This window comes from Leptodactylus fuscus, chromosome 3 (genome assembly GCF_031893055.1).
Source record: "Leptodactylus fuscus isolate aLepFus1 chromosome 3, aLepFus1.hap2, whole genome shotgun sequence".
In the NCBI taxonomy this organism is placed as follows: Eukaryota; Metazoa; Chordata; class Amphibia; order Anura; family Leptodactylidae; genus Leptodactylus; species Leptodactylus fuscus.
In genome coordinates this window covers 102,365,568-102,383,863 of record NC_134267.1, presented here as the reverse complement: position 1 = coordinate 102,383,863, position 18,296 = coordinate 102,365,568, and the positions used below count along the sequence as shown (strand labels likewise).

At 40.6% G+C, this 18,296-nt stretch overlaps 1 protein-coding gene across 1 annotated transcript in view; it reads left to right on the top strand.

Annotated features, from left to right (window-relative positions):
* The window catches only part of DCBLD1 (discoidin, CUB and LCCL domain containing 1), a 52,863-nt gene extending 36,035 nt beyond the window's left edge, over positions 1 to 16,828 (top strand). The window contains exons 6-15 of the mRNA XM_075268090.1: positions 2,400 to 2,533; positions 4,631 to 4,671; positions 5,520 to 5,726; positions 6,754 to 6,878; positions 9,438 to 9,585; positions 9,896 to 10,012; positions 11,650 to 11,734; positions 12,543 to 12,589; positions 12,670 to 12,789; positions 16,270 to 16,828. Coding sequence (XP_075124191.1) covers positions 2,400 to 2,533; positions 4,631 to 4,671; positions 5,520 to 5,726; positions 6,754 to 6,878; positions 9,438 to 9,585; positions 9,896 to 10,012; positions 11,650 to 11,734; positions 12,543 to 12,589; positions 12,670 to 12,789; positions 16,270 to 16,790 — 1,545 coding nt within the window. The 3' untranslated portion in view covers positions 16,791 to 16,828. The remainder of the gene's footprint in view (positions 1 to 2,399; positions 2,534 to 4,630; positions 4,672 to 5,519; positions 5,727 to 6,753; positions 6,879 to 9,437; positions 9,586 to 9,895; positions 10,013 to 11,649; positions 11,735 to 12,542; positions 12,590 to 12,669; positions 12,790 to 16,269) is intronic.
* The last annotated feature ends 1,468 nt before the right edge of the window (positions 16,829 to 18,296 follow it).

Sequence of the window (18,296 nt, the reverse complement as noted above, 5' to 3'; positions counted from 1 at the left end):
ACAAGAAGCCGGCAGATTGCCACACCTGACAATTATATATGACGGTGATCAAAATGACATTAGAGAGCTCGCTGCTCTCTCCTTGTACAGAGATGAACTGTCTGGTTTCCCAACAGTTGGGGACTGATAATTTCTGGTTACCGTCAGTCATTATGTTCTGTATAGACTTCTAGACATTGTTGCTATTGTTCATAGTGGTTTTTTTCATTCATGTTAAGAGGGGGTTCTCCATAATTCTTCTATCCTGGCCAAATATCCATAGCCTTAATTTTCTGCTTCCTATAGGGTTAAGTCAAACTAGTCCTCATAATGTTTGAGTCTTGCATACATAGCACTAATTTATCATAATATGGGGCAGGTTTATGCCGTTGCTTGAACAGGATTTTGCCCTGTCGTTCATTTCAACATTTTCTGCAATATTCTTAAAAATGTTTCCAGGTTCATTGCAATAGTCTCTAATTCTATAGCCAGTTACTGACAAAACCATCCATACTTTTGTAAGACTAAACCTTGACCTAAGCAACCGCACACTTTCTTTAAATCACTTTATTTTACATGATATGCTTTTACATAGCTTTTATTTTTAGATAGATGACCTGGGCATAAATTCCATCTTAACTGGTTTGTCTACATAATAACATTTCAGCAAGACCTGAATGTGAATGACACAAATTCTTAGTGTGTTTTTTTTTTGTTTTTTTTTCCACATTCTGTGTACAAAGGATTACCAGTTTGTGAAAGCTTGTTTCCTGCAGTTAAAACTTAGTTTCAGGTACAAAGACTTGTGTTGGCATCTTTGAGTTGCTGAAGAATGTGATTGACGTCTGTGTTATGTTCTGTCTTGGCCAAAGCTGGTCACGTACAGCAAGCTGTCTTTGTAAATAAGGGCTCGTTCACATCTGCGCCCGGGGTCTCCACTTTCAGGTTTCCATTTCCTGCCTGAAACTGGGCAGAAGACGGAAACCTGCAGGCATTTTTCAAACCCATTCAACAAACGCAAATTTTTTTTTTAACCGGACACAAAGTCGGACATGCAGGACTTTGTGTACGGTTTAAAAAAAAAAAACCTGTTTTGCCGCGGAGAGCACAACACGATCTGACAGGTGTCCGTCTTCTGCCTGCAGAGGACGGAAACCTGAGAACGGACACTGGTGTGAACCCAGCGTAACTCATGGTATGTTTTCTGTGATTTTACATTGGAGTTCCACGAAATGGATAACTAAGTATATCCCAGGACAATGGGCCCAGAGATGATAGGAAACAAGACGAAAGCTCCAAGGGAAAGATGTTCCCAAGTGGATCCCAGCTTTATTTGAAATAAGTGGTTTCTAAATCAGAACAATGTAGTCAGGATGCTGAAATTATTGCGGTTTTACAATGCATGGTTGTCTGAAATGAAACTTGTATTTCTCATGGTGGCTACGGTCCCACTTTAAGCCGTGCTGCCCCTATATAAGCTGCGCTGCTCCTTTTGCTTCATATTAGTCAGTGGCTCCTTTCACATGCATGTGGTGTTACTACCACCGGAGTTATTAACCCATAGCTGTCAGATGATGCACTTTCCTATTCTGACATTTTTCCTATATTTGCAGATTTAGACAAGCCTTCATTGAAATCTAACCTAATATATTGCTGGAGCCAAGGGCATGATATTGTGATATGCACTAAAATAGCTTCTCATAGGTTTGTAATATAGTGAAAATATATTCGGCTCATTCGTATTTGAGCCGCTTCAGTGGTTAAGCGAGCTGTCCATCCACAGCTAGGACCCTGCACTGTAGTCTGCCTTGTGTTTGTGCATCACTGGACATTTGACAGACTGGCTGCCTGAGTAAATCCAGCCTATATGGATCATGGTACCTGACAAGTACCTGCTATCAGTCCACAGCAAAATCGCATTCCTACGCAATGTCTTGAGTCTGACAGGCTGGCTGTATTCATATACACAATTTCTTGACCACTTAGCCCTCAGTTCAGCAATAGACTATTACACATTAATGCTTTCTCATAATGATCCTAGATTTTATAGTAATGTACTAGTACAATGCCAACCTTTGTTGGACCATTCTGATTGTAGAAGTCGCTTCTGCAGTAGACTTTATGGTACTGCGTGCTGCACTGTTCTTGTTGTCTGAATGCAGGCTAGCAATGTAGTGTGTGTGTATAGAACACGTGCCACTGCCTATTGCCAGAATAAAAAGATGTCAACATTTTGGCATCCACTTAGCATTGTTCTCCTCTTCAGTGGCTTCAAACAACATAATCCTTTTAGCCATATGTTTGCCGTAAAATTACTTTGACTACATTTGAACCAAAACCATTTTCGGGCACGTGAACGAACTTACATTGTGAGATGGGAAATATATTGAAAATTGACTGCAACTTTTTTGTTTTTGAAGACTTCTTTGCTTTGCAAAGCAGCGATTCATGCAGGAGTTATTGCGGATGAACTCGGAGGTCAGATTCATCTTACCCATTACAAAGGTTCAAGTCGATACAGAGGCATCTTGGCCAATGGAATCTTTTCAAAAGAGTAAGTTACTCATGGCATGGTTGTACTTGACATTCTCTGCCTTATCTAATGTTAGAAATACACTTTAGATGGCTATGGGTCGAATGGTGGGTATTCCTCCGAGCACCCCAGACACATGCAGTCTTAGCTTAGCCAAGCATGCATGTGTTCGCTATAGAGTGAGGGGGTTAAAATGCTGATCTAACAGATCCAATCCTTTTCTGCAAGATTTGCTGTTAGAGAAAAGTCGGGACAAACCTATATAATGTAGATGGCCAGTCCTACTAAAATCGTTGTGTTCGGCCAAAATTAATTTAATGTGTATATCTAGCTTAGAGTCACACACCCAGTGTTTTGCTGTGCTGCATTTTCAGTGTCTCCCCCTTCCCCCTTCATTTTATTCTTTCACAAAAGCAGTGCAGAAAGATTTATATAATACATTATTGGAACGTCTACATGGTGGTTTTTTTCTTTGCTTGTAGTATTTGTAAGATTTTTGGGGTCAGTGGTGCATTTTTTCAGAGCACAGCATTAACTAGGTGTGGTTTTGCTTTTTTTCCCCCCTAATTTTCTCTAAAGGACTTCAAAAATGACAAAAAAATGCTTGTACAAAATGCAAAATAAATTAATGTGCTGTCAAAAAAAATCCTAGTTTTATTAAAAAAAAAAAAAAAAAAAAAATGTATGCAGCTTCTTGACCTATATATGACTCAGGATGAACCGAAGGACAAACAAGTTCACTTGCTTAGAAAAGATTTGTCAGCTTTAATCAGAGCTGGAGATATTTCAGCCTCCATGTTTCCCAAGTCAGATTTTTCGATTAATTCCTTCACTTGATAATGTGAAGCTAGTGTGTAAGCATGACTTGTAATAATATGGCAAAGTTCTGAATGGCGCCCTTACTGTTCAGCTCTGACCGGAGTAATTAGCAGTGCCCCTTCTAGTGTGTGGGCACACAATAGGGGCCTCTTTCATAGACCCATAATGGGCTTTGTTAGGGGTTACATGCTAAACAGTTATCTGAATAAGGCGAGGTAAATGCGGTTCAAATACAAAGGCAATACTTGTGTTCTGTCGTCACAGCTAGAATTCCTTCTGTTCTCCTATCCTTGGAAGGGCAGCTTGTAGTCATGTTTACTTTGTTCCTGGACATAGATATGTACAGTTTCCATGCATTAGTCACCAAAACAACTTTGGTTTGTGTGGTGTCACAGTTTACTAACACTTCATACATCCTATTTCTGTTAGAGAAAACGACCCCTTTTTATTAGCTTTCAGCACCACCTTCAGCCAATTAAATTCACTGGGGAAGATGCAGCTAGTTAGGCATCTCTCCAGCAGCAGCCACTGCAGGTGTAATGTGGTATTACATGATGGCCAGTAAGATGAATGGTCTTACCTGTAATACGTCTGTCTTCTGTCTTACTTCAGAAGGGGAGCCACTTGTACTGAGTGAAGTCTCTGTTCTGACTCTTAAAAAAAGGTCCCCACTATAAAATGTTATTATGCTTCAATATATCATATTAACTAGGATTGCCTTCATAAGACAACCCCTTTAAAACGTTGCCATTGTAAAAGGCTGAATGTAGTTCCATTTTGATAAAGCTGAGTTAGTTTGTCACTTGGAACAATTCATTGTAAACCTATGTTGTCTATGGCTGTGTAATAAGACCACCACAATTATGTGGTAGGTATCACGGTGCAGGCCACAACAGTTTGTTGGATAAGACCATATTCACATTTGTAAGTAAGCTGTGAATGCACACAATATTAGTATTCCTAACGCTGACTCTTGGCTGAAGAGCACATTAGTATAATACCAGTGTCCAAAGACATCAGCTTGGAAGCTGCTGTTTCACCACATGATGGCACTTTCAATGTTGCCTCTAAAAAACGGAATAAACATGACAATTGTCCATAACACTGTGAAGACTATACACAAATGTACACAGGGCAAAGGCCTCGGAAACTAAAGAAAAGCCTTGTTCAGTGATCATCTGTCATCTGTGGAGGAGCAGCACTTTGTACCGCTGTCAGATAATGAGATTACTCGCCTTCAGAAAGAATGCTTTGTCTAGCCGCCGCTAATCGCTTTTCCTCTTTTGTTTTTTCTTGCAGTGGCTCACTTTCAGATCGGAGATTTGTGTTTACTAGTCTTGGTAAGAATAATGCGCTATAAATGTCTGCTTGTGTCCTTGTATTTCAACTTGTGTATTCTGTTAATTGGAGGTCACATTAATGGTGGACTCTCCTGCATGCCTGTACTGTGCAATCTCAATCTCAAATCAAGCTTTTAATGGGTTAAAAAGTCTCTCATGGTCGCCACACCATTTAAAGTGGGATACTAAACCCCAGTTCTCTTGATGAGGAGTGGGGTCCAGCAGTCAGACCTTAACCAAAGTGGAAAGTAGTGTGATATACTTCATTACTACATTACATTAGTATGCATCAGTTTGGTAATTTGCAATGTTTACCAAAGGATTGTGAAGGACTTATAGAAATCAGTCACCCCAGGTCAGAATGCCTTTGCAGCTGCTATGTAAAATATCTAGCTTGTTGAGGCAACGTGTGAAAGTTACATAAATTCCACATTCTGATTCTGCCTTCAGGGCTGCCTGTCCTGATCTCCCGTCCTAGATTCACAGAACTAGAATTGGTGGAGGTGGTGAAAGGTCCTCTTTTTAACCAGCTAAATATTTTCAGGGTTGTAAACGGCCTAATTTTTCTCATCTATTTAACATATGGTTCCTAATGACCATAAATGTAATATTATTAGCCGGTTGATCAAAAATCATGGTGTGTAACAATGCCTTTTAAACACAATGTGTAGCCAGAAATGGAGCATGTGTGCATAAAGAAGGTAATAATCATTAGCTATTTCTAGGCTTGTCTTTGGACTATATGGATGATTCCAGAGTACTGGCTTCACCCTGACCTTGTGGCCATTGTTCATGATAGAGCAAAAAAAGGTTGCATTATTCTATTAATTTTTACTTGTTCTGTTAAGATTGCAGCACTTCACTTACTCGAGAACATGGAGAAGAGAAATTTTCAGCTACTTCGTCTTGGGAGTGGAGCAGTGAGACAGGAGAAGTGCTACAATGGTCTCCAGGAAAGGCACAGCTCAACACTCCGGGTGTATCTTGGTCCTCAGATCATCAGACTGACCGAGAGTGGCTGGAAATTGATTTAGGAGACAAAAGAAAAATAACCAGTAAGTCCCATCTCTAATGCTCAAAGCAAGGTGATTCCACTCTTTTATGTGCTCTACAGTTGCACAGAGACTAAAGCTGGCCCAAAAAGCTATTGAACTGCTGATCTAGTAACTGCTGCCACCCCAGACTCCCAGCTGTTCATTAGTTGGTAACACTTTATATCCTCCATGAAGTTAGTGTGTACAGGTACTGTTTCGAGCGCATCAGAATGCAGGGACAAAGCCCCCAACTAGTAATACTAATCTAATTCAACAAATTTCTAAGGCCTGGTTCACATCTGCGTTTGGTATTCCGTTCGGGAAGTCCGCTTGGTAACCCCCTGAACGGAATACCAAACGCATTAAATAGCGGTTAGCAGAGAAACCACATGGACCCCATAGATTATAATGGGGTCCATGTGTTTTCTGCACAAATCATGCGGAGAGAAAAGTGTGGCTTGAAGTACTTTTCTCTCTGTATGATTTGTATGGAAAACGGACCCCATTATAGTCTATTGGATCTGTGTGGTTTCTCTAACCGCTTTTTATTGCATTCAGTATACCGTTGCAGATGTGAACCAGGCCTTAGAGGAATAGCAGAGGATTGGCACATGGCAGAGTTATTAGAAATATTCTGCACAATTGTTTGCTGTTTAGTAAAACAGACCTGTCAGGAGTGATAATAGGTCCTCTTTAAACACCTCTATCTATCTATGTCTGTGACGGTATGCAGACATGACATTTTCCTGGATCCCATTGTAATCTGTAAATTACACAGGCAACAATCTAATATCAATGACTATTCTGTATTTACAGTTTTCATAATGTTTTGTTGAGAAGAATTGTTGTTTTACAGAAATACACTTTTATACAACTCACAACTCATGTGCAGAACTTTGCTCTTAGAAGACTTTAGGCGGAGTCTTCTACAGAGATTCCAGCACAGATGTGAACCTAGCCTTAGTATTTCATGTGTGTGATTCATTCATTTTATTCCAGCTATTTTTTCCTGGATGCTAACACTTCAGAGTCTCTCTGTTTGTTCCAGGTATAGTAACTACAGGATCCACAATGCCAAACTTTAACTTTTACGTGAAATCTTATATCATCAGCTATAAAAGGGATGGATCTAAGTGGCGGAATTACAAGGGAGCGCTCAGCAGTGAAGAAAAGGTGAACTCTCCATTTCTGATAACTGACCTGTCCACACTTTTTTTTTTTTTCCCGGTAACACATTAATACTAAATGTTATGTTGGAACTTTAGGATGATCACGGCTGCTCCTGTGGCCTTCAAAGAGTTTTACATATTTACAAATTAATGGCCTATTGTTAGGATTGGTCATCAATCGAAAACTGTCAGAGGTTATGGTTGTCAGACCTCCGTTGATCTTATATTTGACTTATCCAACATTTAGATCATCAATAATAAAAGCTTTGGAAACCCTTAAGCACCAATCGGCACTGACAAGGAGAGGGTGCCACTTTTATCGTGTCTAACATTCAGCCATGGCCTTGTGCACACAAATTGCCCGGAGTTTTGCCCCCAGGTTCATGGCCACATTCTTGGCTTTTTGCTACTACATGTTCGTGTATATTATACAAATTAATTGGTCCATGTGCTAGCCATGAAAGATATGGCTAGAACACTGACTGACAATCTACACAGTTGTATGGATGAGGCTTAAGGCCGAGATTTTATCACACAGCTCTCTTCAGTAATCATGTCGCATTAGAAATACTTTAGTGCACTTGTCTCACAGCTATGTGGTATCTGTGACCAATGTAACAATGGCAACAAGTACTCTGTAAACCCTAAAGCTGTAAAACATACATTCAGCTGACAGCTTCCGCAAAACATGCTTAGCCAAATGTTAATATCAGTCATGAGGGGTACAAGCTATTGGGAAATGCTTCTCTTCTCAAGTCAGTGTTATATTTTGGTCCTGATATTCTTTAGATTTTCTCGTATAATCTGCTCTTCTAATCTACACTCACCGGCCACTTTATTAGGTACACCTGTCCAACTGCTCGTTAACACTTAATTTCTAATCAGCCAATCACATGGCGGCAACTCAGTGCATTTAGGCATGTAGACATGGTCAAGACAATCTCCTGCAGTTCAAACCGAGCATCAGTATGGGGAAGAAAGGTGATTTGAGTGCCTTTGAACGTGGCATGGTTGTTGGTGCCAGAAGGGCTGGTCTGAGTATTTCAGAAACTGCTGATCTACTGGGATTTTCACGCACAACCATCTCTAGGGTTTACAGAGAATGGTCCGAAAAAGAAAAAACATCCAGTGAGCGGCAGTTCTGTGGGCGGAAATGCGTTGTTGATGCCAGAGGTCAGAGGAGAATGGCCAGACTGGTTCGAGCTGATAGAAAGGCAACAGTGACTCAAATAGCCACCCGTTACAACCAAGGTAGCCAGAAGAGTATCTCTGAACGCACAGTACGTCGAACTTTGAGGCAGATGGGCTACAGCAGCAGAAGACCACACCGGGTGCCACTCCTTTCAGCTAAGAACAGGAAACTGAGGCTACAATTTGCACAAGCTCATCGAAATTGGACAATTGAAGATTGGAAAAACGTTGCCTGGTCTGATGAGTCTCGATTTCTGCTGTGACATACGGATGGTAGGGTCAGAATTTGGCGTCAACAACATGAAAGCATGGATCCAATCAGGCTGGTGGTGGTGGTGTCATGGTGTGAGGAATATTTTCTTGGCACTCTTTGGGCCCCTTGGTACCAATTGAGCATCGTTGCAACGCCAAAGCCTACCTGAGTATTGTTGCTGACCATGTCCATCCCTTTATGACCACAATGTACCCAACATCTGATGGCTACTTTCAGCAGGATAATGCGCCATGTCATAAAGCTGGAATCATCTCAGACTGGTTTCTTGAACATGACAATGAGTTCACTGTACTCCAATGGCCTCCACAGTCACCAGATCTCAATCCAATAGAGCATCTTTGGGATGTGGTGGAACGGGAGATTCGCATTATGGATGTGCAGCCGACAAATCTGCGGCAACTGTGTGATGCCATCATGTCAATATGGACCAAAATCTCTTAGGAATGCTTCCAGCACCTTGTTGAATCTATGCCACGAAGAATTGAGGCAGTTCTGAAGGCAAAAGGGGGTCCAACCCGTTACTAGCATGGTGTACCTAATAAAGTGGCCGGTGAGTGTAGTTGTCCATCTACTGGTTAAGGTTTTCTGGGAGCAGAATAGTGATGACCTGTTTATTGATCAGTTCCAGATCAGTGGGGGGTTGGAGTCTTGGGACTACCATTGATCAACCGTTTGAAAGGGCTTCCTTCATATTTACATTGGTGTGTACATCTCAATGCTGTCTACTAGTAGCACTGAGGACTATAAAGTATGCCCTGCATTGCCACCATAAGTAGATGTTGTGCAGGTAGACAGATCAATGAAGAGGCCACCACAGTTGACTGCTACAGTCCCTTGATACAGATAATCAACTGGGGTGCCGAGATTTGGACACTCAACAATATGATTTTAATGGCCTCTCTTAACCATATGCCATCTATATTCTGATCCCATGTATTCTTTTTATGGGCTATTTCATTGTAGAATGCATACTTTCAAGAAAAACAGATTTAATATTTGCTGAGGTCATAATGTATTCTTTATTGAAGAATAGTATTTCTATGGTCCACATATCTGCTGTCTTGCTATATTACTTTTCATATTTTACTTGTTTTAAAGGTATTTGAGGGCAACTCAAACTTTCAGGATCATACCCGTAACAACTTTATTCCTCCAGTTGTTGCTCGGGTTCTTCGTATAATACCACGGACCTGGAACCAAAGGATAGCTATGAAGGTTGAACTAATGGGATGTGCGCTTGCACAAAGTATGTAACACTGAATTGGTCTCTAGTTCTATATGTAAATGTCACTTTTTATACCTATTTAATTGGAGTTTATACTTCACCGCTGTATGTATGTGACCTGGTAGTATAACGGGGGCAGCCCATACGTAATATTGCTAATAGTTACGTACAGTTCAGAAAGAAACCTGCCTGGAGACATGCCATTCTTCAGCAAATGCACTCTTATATCCATGTCACAGGATTCTGTAATGTGGCGAAGCATTCACTGAATTACTGGAACTTTTTTCTTAAGTGTCCATTTTTTGTTTTTGTTTTTTTTGTCCTCTAACAGCTCACAACTCTTCCACTCATCCCATGTGGACAAAGCCGAAAGATAAGAATCGGAAAAATGTAATGAAAGAAGAAAAGAATATCACTGAGCCTGTTCCCTCTGAAGAAAATGATCTTGGTATTTATTTTATATTAATATATGTTTCAGTGTTATGCTTAAAAATCTCCACAAAGCAGGAAAGCTCATGAGAGAAATAACGTTATCCCATATATTGATATAGTTTTCTCTGGTATATTTGTGTTGCTACTGTAGGCAGTAGTAAGACTTTTTCCTTTAGAAAGACTTGAAGAAAGAGAACCTGTCAGTTTCAAACTGTATTTTGTGAGGTTCATCTGTTACTTCTGGAAATGTATGGGCAGAATGGCTCTCTGACTATTGCCTTACTGTGCTAGGGTGCTGGGTTGGAATCTGACCAAGGACAACATCTGTATGTTCTCTTTGTATTTGAGTGGTTTTCCTTCCATACTTCACAGCCATACTGGTTAGTGAATTTAGATTGCCAATCACTGTCCCAAGCAGGGCTCACAATGTCTGTAAAGCGCTGCAGAATATGTTTGTGATATATGAGCAAGAGAACAAAATTTTAAAAAAAAATGTACATTTGGACCTTGCCATTTTTCTTGACAATACTGTGTTTTACTGTACATTCAGGTGCTGTCAGTGTGTAAGGAAATGCCACTATAGACAAGCACACATAACACCCAACTGTCAATGTATTCATAAAAGAGAAGTAATAACATAAAGCTCAATTGTGTGCAGGATGCTCATATTTGCTAAACAGACATGTCAGGATAGCTAAAAGATTGGCGGCATTAACCATCTCGGGCTGTGATGTTAACCAGCTTTTTTTTTTTACTTAATATTTAAGGTAAAATATTAAAGTCTTATAGTACACTCAAATAGCATAAAAAATAGAACAATCTTACCAGTTCAAAAGATGGATTAGGCATAAACCAAAGTGAGAATAAATCACACCAAGTCGTCAAAGGAGTCAAAGTCCAACATCAACGGGTAGTGGAGGACTAATCCTTCATTTGCCCTACCACCCCTAAAAAAATTGACTCCTGCCCTGACAACAGCAGTACCATTACTTGCCCTAAGTAGCCCTAAATACACCTTGTTCCGACGTGTTTCATAACCCTATGACTTGTACTCATCAGGGGATAGTAAAGGTTGAACTCAATTATGCCAACTATGCTCCAACCCTGAAGATAGGGGAGCTCTCCCTCTCACAGTGGTGACAGATGCATGTACCCCGATGAGTACCTGTCACGTGGTTACAAAACGTGTCGGAACAAGGTGTATTTAGGGCTACTTAGGGCATGTATTGGTACTGTCATTGTCAGGGTGGGAGTCCATTTTTCATGATGGTAGGGTAAATGTAGAATTAATCCTGCACTACCTGTTGATGTTGAACTTTGACTCCTTTGATGACTTGGTGTAATTTGCCCTCACTTTGTTTATGCCTAATCCATCTTTTGGACTGCTTAAGATTGTTCTATTTTTGTATGCCAAGTGTCCTATAGGACTTTAATAAGTTAACGTAAATATTAAACGTTAAGTTTTATATATTTATCTCTATATGTTGAGGATCTTTGCTTCCTTTTTTATGTATTAATGATCCGGGAAGAACTTGTACATTTTAATTCCTTTGATTATGCTTGTTACAGCTTATTTTTTTTATTAGAGAAAAATATTAAAATTGCGATGTGGCACATAGGTTCCTAGACTAATATTGTCTTTCTTTCTTATAGGGTGGAAACTGATTGCAATTTTTATTACACTGGCATTCGTGGGGTGTGTGTTCATAGCTGTCATCTGTATATGCATATCAAGAAGGTATTTTATTTTATTTTTTATTTTACAATTTTGGCCCAGTTGGTGCACTTTTCATTTCCTTCAATTTGTAAGAAGGATCTTATTTGTATGGACAATGCCCCTATGTATCTTTTTGCTAAAGTTTATAATGGACTTGATTGAATTAATAGCGTCAGATAAAGCAATAGGTAAGGGGTCAGCAATGTTTAGTCAGTGACTACCAACAGGGGTCCTCAACACTCTAAGAATGATGACCCCATGCCTTTATGCAGTGTTATCTGCATCCTTAGGATGTTTTGTCTTTTGGTAAAAATTATTTGGTACGGGTACCCCAAGGAATTTTTTTCCAGGGGGACCCTGAGTCTGAAGAGATTGGGAAATTCTGTTGTACATGAAAGTCATATAATGCAAACCATAACTTAAACCAGTTAATCGATTGAGCTTACATTTCAATGTGTCCTTTACAAAATAATTCATATTTGGACAAATATCTTCAGTGAGCCTGCTTTGTGAGGGCAGAGGATTCCCATCACACAGCTTAGTTTTTTGTTGTTGAAGAAATCCAAACAAATTTTTAGCTTTATTGATGTGAAGGCAAATTTAGCTGCTATATTATACATTGCACAAGTAAGGATACTGGCCTGGACACTTAGACATTGTGCCTTATGTTCCTACCATCTCCCAGTGGTGGGAACATGGTCGATTACAGAGAGAGTCCTGTGACGGGTTGATATGCCTTAGGTGCCAGCACCAGTGTCGGGGGTTGCTGACCCCTACAATAGATGATGATCTCTTTTGTGGTAATGAATAAAACTATTTTCTTTCACAGAAAACGATTGAAAACAGAAACGTATAATACAGAAGAACAGAATGGTGGTAAGAATTACCTGGAACTTTATATTTAAGTATGCCTAATGGTTGGCCTCGGTAATATATAGAACTATTCTCTTTTGCAGGTTGCTGGAAGCAAATCGAACAGCCATTCGTAAGGCAGCAGTCCACAGAGTATACCATCAGCTACACTAGTGACAAGGATATTCTACAGAAGTTTGACCTTGTCAAGTGTGACACAGAAGGTAAGAAACAAGTGTTACTGCATATCTTCCTTGGTTTCTCCTCCCACCTGCACTGTACTGAAAGTTTAGCATACTCAATATGCCTGGGCATGAAGTCCACACCCCACATACTTACATACACGTAACAGGGCTGAAGAGTGCTGTATAATCTGCAGGCCATTCTGCATAAGGGTATGTTGCTCCTAAATGCTTTTATAGTTCCCTACTGTAATGCATTCCAAAAAGTAGTCTTCTGGGCAAAAAAAAAAAAATCTTTAGCAATGCATCATCTTACTGTGCAATGGTACTTTTCCTTGTTCGATTGGGATATAAGCAGTGTTCAATATTTTTTGCAAATCAGAGTTGCATTTGCAGCACAACATATATAGGAGTGCAACACACTCTTTGGACAAAATTCTGTTGTATGTCCAAAGTTGGCGTGTAGCACTATCCTAGTTGACCATGCTGTCCTATGCAGAGGCATCCAATGTAATGTATTCCTAAACATTTGGGCTATGCTGGTGAAATTCTTTGTTGTGTGGCTGCACCCACTAATGTCGATTTGTTTCCTGGGTATTGTGTTGCATTTTGAGGGTTGTGCTACTGATTGTAGGGCGTACCACAGTTTTACACTGGTAGCTTTTTCTGTATAAGCAGTATGAATGGACGTTATGAAAACTGATGATTTAATGTACTCATGGAAATTCTACTTAGTGGAGAAAAAGCATTACATCAGTTTTCTGATATAAAAGTGGTGCAAAAATGTGGCACTTTGTCCTTTTTATGTCATTCTGGCCATTTTGACAAAAGTGGGGAAGCCATCACGGAAGATCAGGGATGCTTGACAGATTTACTGGTGCAAGTTCCAGTTTAAATCTACACCTATTCTTGGATAGCATGGATTTTAATGCTGGTGCACAGGACCAATCGAGATGCGCTATAAGTAAGAGACCCGGACAACAAAAAAAAAAAAAAAAGTCTAAGGGCTCGTTCACATCTGCGCCTGTACTCCGTTCTTCAGATTTCCGTTTCCTGCACAAAACAGGGGCAGGAGACGGAAACCTGCCGGCATGTTTCAATCCCATTCATTTGAATGGGCTTGAAAAGTGTCCGGCCGTGAGCGCCGGTGAGTGTTTTATGTTCTCCGCGGCGAAACCGTGTTTTTTTTTTTTGTTTTTTTTTTTTTTTTTTTTTTATAAAACCGGACACAGTCTGACATTCAGTACTCTGTGTCCAGTTTAAAAAAAATTGTTTCGCCGCAGAGAACATAAAACACTCGCCGGCACTAACGGCCAGACTCAGCATGACCGGTTTCTGTCTTCTGCATGCAGAAGATGGAAACCTGAGAACGGAGTGCCGAACGCTGGTGTGAACCCAGCGTTAATAAATCTCCCCCAGATATGTCCATCAAGCGTGGCCAGAACAAGAAACTTAGAATTCAAAACATTTTATAAAAAGCACCAAGAAGGAGTTATTGGAATCTAATGAAACTCTTTGTATGTGTTAATGTAATGATGATATATGTAAGTGAATACAATAGTAGAGCAAAAGGATACATTTATTGGAGAAAACTGTACAAATAAAAGGTGTCTCTAGTAACCAGATGGACTGCCTCTAGCCTAGGTACAAGATGATACAGTTGGACACGAACACATACAGCTACTGTGTGGTATTGTGTGGCACAAATGTTGCAGATAGGCCTGTAAATCCTGCACACTTATAAGTTGTCAAAACTGGTCTCTGCTGGTCCCATGAATGCTCTATTGGCAATACATATGGCGACTAGGCAGCCCAAGGATGTGGAGACATTTCCAGGAAACCCTTTCCGTAGTTTAGTATTATCCTGCTAAAAAATGCCAGTTCAAATACCTGCCATAAGAGACCACAACATAAGTGACCGCAGGATATATAGTTTACCTAATATCACTACTATAGACAGTGACCATCTGTCATATACAATGGCTGTAGTAGTGGTGTTTGTGTGTAGTGTTGTGTTCCACAATAAAGGTAGGATTGAAGTACTCACCACAAGGCTTCCATAAACAAACCAGACAGTCATTGGTTCCCAACAGAGCCTTAGATTCATCACTAAAGACAATCCAGTTCCAGTCCATAGCTGTCTAGGTTTCTTGTCCATGAAACTACTACATACAAAGACAATGCTGGCCAGCTGTCAATGGCAGGGCATATGATGGGTCCATGAAGCCAAATTTCTTTTAAGCACCTGGAAATGGTTTGGTCGGAGTCAGGGGTGTAATGAAGATGCCACCTTTGTCTGATGATGGAGAAAACTGGGAGCTGCTCATGTTAGTTTGTGGATCAAACTATCCTCTCTACTGGTGGTCTGCCTGGGCTGTTTGGAGCTCTTTCCCTGTTTTCTCCATGCCTGTGTAACCAATGCTCCCAACACCCCCTAACAGCTAGGTCAGAATGGCCTATATGGTGGGCAATTCATCAAAACAACCATCCTGCTTCTCTAATGAAGTGCCTTCTCTCAAAGTCTGTGAACTGTGTAAAATGTCTGTGTTTCATAGAGGCATGTTTGTTAGGCAACTGTCTCATACTAAGCCCCCTTGCACATGACTGTGTGAGTGGTCAGTGTGTTATCAGGGTTTTTCCTGGATTGTACTTTGATCCATTTATTTCTATGGGCCCGTGCACATGACCGTGAATTACACGGTCACATGTACAGGATAACAGGCCGGAAAATATGGAACCCGTCCTATTCCTGTCAGATTTTGCGACCCTACTTTCGTGGCTCCTATTCATTGACTGACAGGGGCCACAGAAGAACGACTAGTGCACAGGCAGCACATGGATGAAATGCGTATCTCCTCTGTGCGCTGCCCGTTCTGTTCATTAACTGCTCATGTGCAACCAGATTAAGAGTTACACTACACCAAAGTAGCCTCAGAGAGCCTTTTTATAGGGCATTGGGGAAGCAGTTTTCACCTTCTTGTAGTAATACTCACTGTCTAGTCAGACCATGCCTGTAGTCATTTACATATCTGAGAACTCCATGACAAGTATTGCAGCAATCCAACACTTCTATTTGAGTGTTATTGCTTTTTTTTTTTTGGGGGGGGGGGGTTGTCAATAAATATATATTATTCATATATAACTAAAATATTGTACAATATTCTCTTGTTTATTTGTTGGAAAAAGAAAACTACATACAAAAAGATATTTGTATTACTAGTGCCATCTAGTGGAATGGATGAATACTGTATTATGCCTTTTTTTTTATGTTACATTTGGAACCTCTGAAATAAAGGTATATACTGTACTTCCTCTTATTATCACCAGCACATTCATATCCTGCTTTACCGCTTATGGGGTTCAATATTTGCTTCTCAGGATCGTACAGGTCAAATCTGTTTTATTGTACCAGATCTAATATAGATTTTCTTATTATAGCTTAAGCATGTTGTTTTATCTATGGTTAAATCTCATGGGATTTAAGTAAAATTTTATGGTGTTTTTTTTTTTTTTTTTTTTTAGATTATGAGCAGTCGGCCATGATTGGCACTGGCACTGTCACAAGGAAAGGATCGACCTTCAAGCCAATGGATACAGATAAAGACTCATTTGGTGGCCAGGAACAAGAAAACCACTATGACTGCCCTCTGAGGACCAATGAGTACGCACTGCCTCTCACTTATCCTGAGCCAGAGTATGCCACCCCCATCATTGAGCGTCACATAATAAGAGACCATACCTTCTCACCGGACTCTGGTTACAATGTCCCTGTTGTTTCTCTGGACCGCAAACATTCATTCTCTGCAGTCAGTTTTTCCATTTCTTCGAGTGCGGAGAACAGTGGTGGAGACTACCAGACTCCTCACCGCATACACCTTGAAGAGTGTGACTATGACCGGCCCAAAGTGCACAATACATGGGCTGTGGTGGACAGCGGTGACTATCAGAAGCCACAGTTCTGTACTTTAGTGGCAGATGGCTACTCATCACCCAGGGACTGTATAAAGCCCATAAATCAGACTGCAATAACTGCCCTCTTATGACTAGCGCCTGCGGACACATGAATGTTACTGCATCGCTGCTGAAGTGTTTACATAGATATTCACAAATCTATATAAGAAAGTTTAGGAAACAAGCTGCAGGCGGTGAAGGTTTGGAATACAGTACCTGCAGCCGGGGTTACCTTGTAAAATATGTGCAATGTGTACAGAAGATATTTAATAGAGACCTTCTATACGGACTCGTGTCATACTTGATCTGCATGCAGTCAGTGGGCTCAGGCATAGGTGCACTTGACTTCAATGGTGCTGTATTGTTCTTTTTTTCTAAACGCTGTGAATGTTGTACATGTAGCTCACTTTAATTTATATTACCTGTAAAACAGGTGGCCATAGGCATAGTGTTAATCCATTGTACCTCTTCAATACACAGTGGTTGGCAGTCAGCTATGGGATAACTGTGTCTTACTGCCGGCTGTGAAGGCTTTACCGGGAGCGATTGCCTAACTGATGGGTAAACAGTTTGGGAATGAACCAGTCCCAGTCTACATTGATCAGATACCTGATGCATACTTTTAACAACCGAATGTCAATGCCACAGTTGTTATGCACAGTCCTTTCTTTCTGGCTAGTTTGTTGTCATTTAAGAAGTAACACCTGTCACCTATCCCCTGCTGCTCATGTTCTGATGCTGCCAGATCCCCTGCTGGTCTCTGCTTCTTGGTTCTTCTTGCCAGACAGGAAACGCCTGCTTGGCCAACTCTCTGACCAGAACAGTGATCTGTCTCAACTAGTGATGTAACGTAAACCTCAGAATGGGAGTGGGAGAGGATTGGTGAAGGGCATCATACTCCTTTTATGCCTTATCCAAAATTTCTCTACCTCCTGCAAAAACCGCTTTAGGCTAGGGCCCCACATGGAGACCTGCAGCAAAAAAGCGCTATGGGAAAAACCATGGTGGCAACACATCGTGGTTCTCCCCGCAGGGCTTTAGACAGAGAGTTCGCATAGGTTTCCTCTGCGGACTTTGTTTCAATTATACCAATGGGGAAACACCGGCATTTCTGTAGGTATAATTGGCATGTTGTGATTTCCAAAACTGCGACGTGTCAGCGGCGCAGTTTCTACTGCAAAGTGGGCATGGGATTCACTAGAATACCATCCACTTTGCTCTGACTGTAAAACACTGTGATTTTTTTCCATGGCGTTTATGCCACAAGGGGCCCCAGCCTTAGGGTAAGTTTACACAGTAGATTTTGTACTAGTATCTGCCATGTGGAGTCCACCACGGAAGTGGTCCTGCCAGAATTTTCTATTTCCATTCACTTCAGTGGAAGGTTTGGGGGAAAGATCAGGCAGGGTGCTTCTTTTTTCCGCTGTTTTTTTCTATTCTGTTTTGTATGTATGTTTGGTTTTTTTTTGGTTTTTTTTTAAAGCTAGCGTCTGCCTCAAATTGTAACGAATGTAGTTATGGAAAAAAAAAAGAAAAAAAAGTTTAGCTATGCTTTAAGTAATAATACCCCAAAGTCCACATGTATACTCAGAGAAATC